This window comes from Pagrus major, chromosome 21 (genome assembly GCF_040436345.1).
Source record: "Pagrus major chromosome 21, Pma_NU_1.0".
Taxonomy (NCBI): Eukaryota; Metazoa; Chordata; class Actinopteri; order Spariformes; family Sparidae; genus Pagrus; species Pagrus major.
Window position 1 is genome coordinate 31,332,205 of NC_133235.1, and position 7,418 is coordinate 31,339,622.

Genomic DNA, 7,418 nt, shown 5'->3' on the forward strand with positions numbered 1-7,418 from the left:
GGAGGAATAAACACCTGGAGTCACATCAGATTCTGCTCTGATCCGACGGGAGGAGAGCTCAGAGATTACTTTGTAACTTGTGGGATTAATAAGTGGATTTATCTTCACTCCTGTTTATCAACCTGACTGCAGCAGTGATCTGGAGGTGACCTCCACTGTCGGATGTTTTAGTTCTGTAGTGTTGACTGCTGACTGGAGCTGGAGGGGAAATATACTTTACTTCATGAACGTAACGTTACAGAGAGGAGAGAACCAGAACCAGAACCAGAACCAGAGTCTCTGCTGAGTGCTGACTTCACTCAGAGGTTCACTTCAATTCAAACACACAGACTCACAGTGCGTGCCGTTGCTCGCTGGCTTTGACTAATGTCCAGTAATCTGACTATCTGTGGGAAATAAATAACTATTGTTGTCTACAGCTACTTCATAATCCAATCAAACAAAGACATTGTGCGATCCTGTTCGTGACGCTAATTTGTGTGAAGAAATACTCGAGAACTGGTCAACTCGTTTCTGAAGAAGGTTCAGGAGACTTGGATGTCTCCACTGAAACATTTATTGAAGCTCAATCGTGGAGAATAGGCATTAGCATTGCAACTGAGAACACTGTGTAGTGCCAGACCAACCCTTTTGAATCTCAGTCTGCAGTTTTACTAAACCAGACTCTCTTCATCTGCAGACGTTCAGCAGTTCGAGGGCTTCGACCTTCAACAGCAGCCTGACCAGGAGCAGCTGCAGCCTCCTACCATCAAACAGGAGCAAGAGGAGGAGCAAGAGGAGGAGCAGGAGGGGGAGCAGGAGGATGAGCAGGAGGAGGTGTGGACCAGTCCTGATAATGAGGCTCCTCAGATGAAGGTGGAGCAGGACACCAAAGACTTTATCTACGCCATTGAGTACAGGACTGAGCAACCTCAGGTGGAGTCTGGGCTCTCTGAGGAGGTTCTGAAGGTGGAGCTGAAAGACGAGGACATCCTGCCGAACACTTCCTCTGGTCTAACTGATGCTCCTCAGTTAGACCCCCCAGCAGACCTCCCCCCTCCTGCTGCCACTCAGACCGAAGACACTGGCGGCAGCACTTCCTGTAAAGTTTGTGGGAAGACGTTCAGCTACCGCGGCTTCCTGATAAACCATGCAGAGATGCATGCCGTCGAGAGTTGCCTCTGCGGCGTGTGCGGCAAACTGCTGCCGACCAGTCAGAACCTGCTGGAACACCTGCAGACACACATCAAGCCCCACGTCTGCCAGTCCTGCGGCAAAACCTTCCGCAAACGCATCGAGCTGGAGGAGCACACACGCTGCCACACGGGCGAGAGGCCGTTCATCTGCACAGTCTGCGGGAAGAGCTGCAGCCGCAAACGCAACCTGGTGTTGCACATGAGGACGCATACGGGTGAGAAGCCGTACCGCTGCAGCGTTTGTGGAAGATGCTTCAACGTCACCTCAGCCTTGATCCGCCACTCAAGGACGCACACCGGAGAGAAGCCTTACAGCTGCCGCTTCTGCTTCAAGACCTTCGCCAGCAGCTCGGAGATGAAGACCCATCTGAGGACGCACACCGGAGAGAAGCCCTTCAAATGCAACGTCTGCGGCAAGAGCTTCCTGCTCAGCACGCCGCTCAAAAACCACATGAAGCACCACACGGAGGAGCGGCCATACTACTGCAGCAAGTGTAGGAGGAGCTTCTGCGACGTCTACGTGCTCCGACGACACATGGAGACTCACAACAAGAACAAATCCTGAAATAATAAGTTCATGTTCCTTCAAGGACTCTGAAGGAACGACCTGAAACCCGGAGTTTGTTTCTTTATTCCTTCAGTCATGTTTCTCTGTGACTCTAAAATCCCCACGGCTGAATCTGATTGGCTGAGGCCTTTGAACATCCACCTTCACTGCAACATGTGCTTGTGTTTAAAACCGCAAACTTCAAGTTCATTTTAAACAATTATTTAAATTTTATGTTCTTGAATGAAGCACTGAGATGAATTTATGATCAAAACCCTTTAATTTAATTTATGAATTGTTTGCTTAGCAACACAAATAAAAGCTCTGTTACTGTTTTGAATATTTGAATATGTTGTGAATATTCATGTTCACATTAAAGAAGTCGACCTGATGTTTCTATCACAACTGTCATGGTGGATTTCTTCTCATTTTGTACTTGTGTAGTTCTTGTTTTTACTGTAACTTGAAGTTTTAATAACTTAAATTTTTCAACCCACTGACATTTGTAAAGATAAACCACACGTCTCCCACAGAAATTAAGTTAAAATATCTTTGATAGGAGCAATTACAGAACATGACAGTAGACTTAAGCAGCTCTGCGGCTCGTTGCTGCTGACAGGTTGAGAAGTGAGAGTGAAGATAAATCCACTTTTTATCCCAAAAGTAAAAAAAACAAAAAACTATGTGCTGTCCTCGACTCTGGGTGTTAATTCCTCCAGAAACTTGGGCTCTGCCCTCAGCTGTCTCCTCCAGAGCTCAGCAGCTCCAGCTGCTGTCTGCCAGTTAGCATTAACAGAGTTGTTTGTTGATCCAAAACACCGGCGTCTGTCCCTCCCCTCCCGTCTGTTAGCCAAATTAACCACACAGGAAGATGTATTATGTGTCTGATATTTGCATTAAAAATTCTCCAAAAGGCACCAACAGCACAAACACAGCTGAGATGTGAAGATCAGTGACTGAATTAGCTGTGGTGAAGCCCAGCAGACAGCTCGCAGCTAACTGTCACTCAAAGAGGCCACGCCCCCGAATCTTTAAAGGCTTAATATAATTTAAAGCTTTGAGTTATATAAAAGTTGTGGTGAAGGGATACATGTGCTACGGACCAGGCTGTAAACATGTTTTGTTCTGCTGTAAAGTTTACATTTTAACATGAGATCAGAGCTTTAGTCCGTCCTGAGGTTTGATCCCCAGTCCTCGTCCTTCTTCTGTGAATCTCAGTCTGCAGTTTTACTAAACCGACTCTCTTCATCTGCAGATGTTCAGCAGTTTGAGGGCTTCAATCCCCAGCAGCAGCCTGACCAGGAGCAGCTGGAGCCTCCTACCATCAAACAGGAGCAGGAGGAGGTGTGGACTGGTCCTGAGGTTCAGGCTGAGGTTCCTCAGATGAAGGTGGAGCAGGACACCAAAGACTTCATCTACGTCCTGGAGCATAACAGGGATCAGCTTCAGGTGGAAGATATGAAGGTGGACGAGGACATCCTGCCGAGCACTTCCTCTGAGCCGACTGATGCTCCTCAGTTAGACCCCCCAGCAGACCTCTCCCCTCCTGCTGCCGCTCAGACCGAAGACACTGGCGGCAGCACTTCCTGTAAAGTTTGTGGGAAGACGTTCAGCTACCGCGGCTTCCTGATAAACCACGTAGAGACTCATGCCGACAACGACAACCTCCTGTGCGGCGTGTGCGGCAAACCAATTCCTGATGGAAAGCACCTGCTGGAACACCTGCAGACACACATCAAGCCCCACGTCTGCCAGTCCTGCGGCAAAACCTTCCGCAAACGCATCGAGCTGGAGGAGCACACACGCTGCCACACGGGCGAGAGGCCGTTCATCTGTAAAGTCTGCGGGAAGAGCTTCACCCGCAGCGGCAACCTGGTGATGCACATGAGGACACACACGGGCGAGAAACCATTCTGCTGCAGCGTTTGTGGGAACTGCTTCAACTTCAGGTCAGCCTTGATCCGCCACTCGAGGACGCACACCGGAGAGAAGCCCTTCAGCTGCGGCTTCTGCTTCAAGACCTTCGCCAGCAGCTCGGAGATGAAGACCCATCTGAGGACGCACACCGGAGAGAAGCCCTTCAAATGCAACGTCTGCGGCAAGAGCTTCCTGCTCAGCACGCCGCTCAAAAACCACATGAAGCACCACACGGAGGAGCGGCCATACTACTGCAGCAAGTGTAGGAGGAGCTTCTGCGACGTCTACGTGCTCCGACGACACATGAAGACTCACGACACGAACAAATCCTGAAAAAATCAGTTTATGTTTCTCCGAGGACTCTGAAGGAACGACCCGAAACCTGGAGTTTGTTTCTTTATTCTTTAATGTCGTGGTTATCTGTGTTTACAGATAGGAAATCCTAATATGGGTACAGGTGTGGAGCTAAAACCACGGCTGAATCTTACTGTGTGGCCTTCCAACATTCATCTTAACTGCCTGTGAGTTTATTTCACACAAAAGTTTAAATGAATGAAATAATATTCTTAAATAAAGCAATAGGATGAATCTGCTGTTCCTGATTTAATATTTGAATATGTTGTGAATAATTATGTTCACATTAAAGAAGTTGACCTGGTGTTTCTATCACAGCTGTCATGGTGGATTTCTTCTTCTTGTGTTCTGATGTAGCTCTCTTCTCTTGTAGGAACTCCTGTAATCTGAAGTCTTAATAACCTTCAGTCTTCAACCTGTTGACATAATTAAAGACGGACAACCATTTTCCTCCCACTGTACTAAAATGAAGCCAAAATATGTGGGTTTGTTAGCAGCTCACAGAACTGACCAGCTCTCCTCTGACATGACCGCAGTTCTCAGAACGACCAGACTTTTTCTGTGCCAAGGCGGCGGCCATGTTGGTGTCGGTGAAATATATTGAGTGAGACGATGTAGTTCACAGAGCGGTTTAATACAAAACTAGATGATATTTTACTATCTTAACGATAAACTGCAACTTTCTTGACTTGCAATATTATCTTTTAAACTACCAAAACATCACGTGTGATTCATGTCACAATTCAAACAAGATCAAAAATGATTTGTTGCCAGGATAAAAGTTTAGCAGTCATATTTCTGCACGTCATTAACTGACCGACTTCAAGAGGTGGACAGGATGTTGGACATCTTTGAGGAGGGACCGCAGTGTTTCAACATTTGTATATGTCACGCCGGTGGATGTTTTTAAGGACACCTCCATGTTTGTGGTGCCAAAAAATATATATTTTTGGAGGGAAGTCGGGCATCTGCAGTCATGTTTGTGGCGACAAAAGTGGTGTTTTTAACGAGACCTCGGGACATCTGCAGCCATGTTTAGTGACAGGCAGCCATTTTAAGTCAAACCAGGTGGTTTTTCTGATTTCCACCTACAGCCATCAGTACTGAGTGTTGTCTGCCACAGAGCCGCGGTCACCGGGGACAGGAAGGATAACTGGTGATGTGTTTCTATTTTAGATTCAATCATTGAATAAACTCACGTGTTGTTATTTGTGACTGATGAAGCCCCGCCCCTTCCTGTTCCTCATGGACCTTATTGATAAAGCTTCGTCTGTAGTGATGAAGGGAGACAGATGATGTATTGATCCTGTTTGAACTGTGTCATGAATCACACAGATGATGTTTGTCAGTCTGTCATCAGACTGACGTCATTATAAAGACGTCACAGCCGACAGAGTCGTCAGTGATGTCACAGCCGACAGAGTCGTCAGTGATGTCACAGCCGATGGCCTCGTCAGTGACGTCACAGCCGACAGTCGTCAGTGATGTCGTCTCCTGACTGAAACATTGTAGAGCTGCTCCTGTATATCAGCAGCTGACAGAACTGAACCAGAACCAGAACTGCAGTTGTCAATATGAGCAGATTTATTGTGATGTTCATCTTGTTTACGAGCTGTTCTGAGCCCAGTTGGCTCCATGTTGGTGTTGGTTCTGGTGCTGATGAGACGATGTAGTTCACTGAGCGCTTCAACACAAAACTACATGAGGTTTGACTTTAATACAACAAACTGACAAACATCACGTGACTCATGACCCAGTTCAACTGGATCAGTACATCAGCTGTCTCAGGATCAATACAGACAAAGGCTGTGTCCAAATTCAGGGGCTGCAGCCTTCAAGGACGCGGCCTTTGCGGCCCACGAGGGCCGGGTCCACCGCTGTTAAATGGGTCGGTCCAGCCTTCGGAGTGTTTCCTGGTTGTGTCACCAGGTGTTCATGCATTAAAGTCTGTTTTGGTTCAAATCTATGAAACGTGTACATTTATTTGTGTGTGTACAATGTGTCAAATCTAAACTGAATTATCAACATTACAAAATAAACATGAACCCATTGGTGAATAACAACTATATTTACCACAGCATCACCAGCGTCACGTATTTTAACTGAAAGTTAAACTTTGGAGGTTTTATAGTCTCTTGAAGTTTAACACATCTGGCGTCGGATGTTCAAATGAGTAAAAACCGAGTATAAACCCATTACTTAAATTTAAATGTCATGTCTGCGCCACTTGATGTCGCCATTTTCTCTTGCTTCCTCTTCTGTTTCGGGACTGAGCAGCGGCGCGCAAAGGATCCTGGGATATGTGAGGCCGCGAAGGACAGTAGCGGTGCGTCCTCCAGAAAGAGGGGGGGGAAGGCTGCATGTGTGGGCTGCATGTGTGGGCTGCATGTGTGGGCTGCATGTGTGGGCTGCATGTGTGGGCTGCATGTGGAGCAGCCTTCGCGCAGCGTTGTGACGTAATTGGCCTTCAAATGCGCCCTTCCTGGGCTGCAGCCCCTGAATTTGGACACAGCCAGTGATGATCAGAGAGGGTCCACCGGAAGGGGCGTGGCTTCGTCTGGCAGCGGGACAAGCAGGTTTAACAGAACCGGCGGTCCATTTCTATTGTAGACTAAATGACAGGATAGAGTCCTGTTCTGTGTTGTTGCTGTCTGTGACTCTGATGGAAACAGAACCGGTCCAGTTGTCTGTCATCTCCTGTAAAGATCTGAGTGCGTCTCCTCCACATCACGTCACAAACACGTTGCAACAATAAAAACGTAGGGAGCTTTTATTGTGAAGAGGTGTGAGCGGAACTTCCGCAGTGACCCGGTGACGCTGATCCGAGCAGCGGAAACGAACCGAGCGGACTGCGAGTGGATCTCCCGGCTGTTGCAGCTCAGGATGTCCAGCCTGCGGGTGTTGAAGACTCTGGTGACCGAGAGGTTGACGGCGGCGGCGGAGGAGATCCTGGTGCTGGTGGAGAGAGTGATGGTGGAGCACGAGGAGCAGCTGATCCGGCGGTACCGACCGGCGGAGGAGCGGACGAGTCCGGACCGACCCAGACCGCACAGGCTAACTTTCACACGTGGTAATTAACCAGCTTTTTACACACTAGTGAAGTCGAACTTCAGCTGAATCCAAACGGAAAGATCGATCAACTGATTAACTGATCAACTGATTAACTGATTAACTGATCAACTGATCAACTGATTAACTGATCAACTGGTCTGTGTTCCGGTGAACACGTCACTCAGCATCAGTCTGCAGCTGAAGTGAATATGAACATTAATAACAGCTTCAGTGTCTCTGAGGCTGCTTCATGTCTGTTTGTGCTTCCTGCTTCCTCCTCTCCCCTCTCCCCTCCTCTCCTCTCCTCTCCTCCTCTCTCCTCTCCTCTCCTCTCCTCCCCTCCCCTCTCCTCTCCTCCCCTCTCCTCTCCTCCT

The 7,418-nt window shown here is 48.0% G+C and overlaps 2 protein-coding genes across 2 annotated transcripts; both read left to right on the forward strand.

The window, feature by feature from the left end:
- The first annotated feature begins 427 nt into the window (after positions 1-427).
- Positions 428-2,113, forward strand: LOC141016385 (uncharacterized). Its single transcript, XM_073490702.1, has one exon. The coding sequence runs from the start codon at positions 850-852 to the stop codon at positions 1,738-1,740; it is 891 nt and encodes a 296-aa protein (XP_073346803.1). The 5' UTR covers positions 428-849; the 3' UTR covers positions 1,741-2,113.
- A 468-nt stretch (positions 2,114-2,581) lies between these two features.
- LOC141016386 (uncharacterized) lies at positions 2,582-4,305 on the forward strand. The gene has a single exon (XM_073490703.1). The coding sequence runs from the start codon at positions 3,106-3,108 to the stop codon at positions 3,970-3,972; it is 867 nt and encodes a 288-aa protein (XP_073346804.1). The 5' UTR covers positions 2,582-3,105; the 3' UTR covers positions 3,973-4,305.
- Positions 4,306-7,418: the final 3,113 nt, after the last annotated feature.

What these genes read in the sequence shown, in the direction of transcription:
- LOC141016385 (XM_073490702.1), top strand. Translation starts at nt 850, where the DNA reads ATGAAGGTGGAGCAGGACACCAAAGACTTTATCTACGCCATTGAGTAC.
- LOC141016386 (XM_073490703.1), top strand. Translation starts at nt 3,106, where the DNA reads ATGAAGGTGGAGCAGGACACCAAAGACTTCATCTACGTCCTGGAGCAT.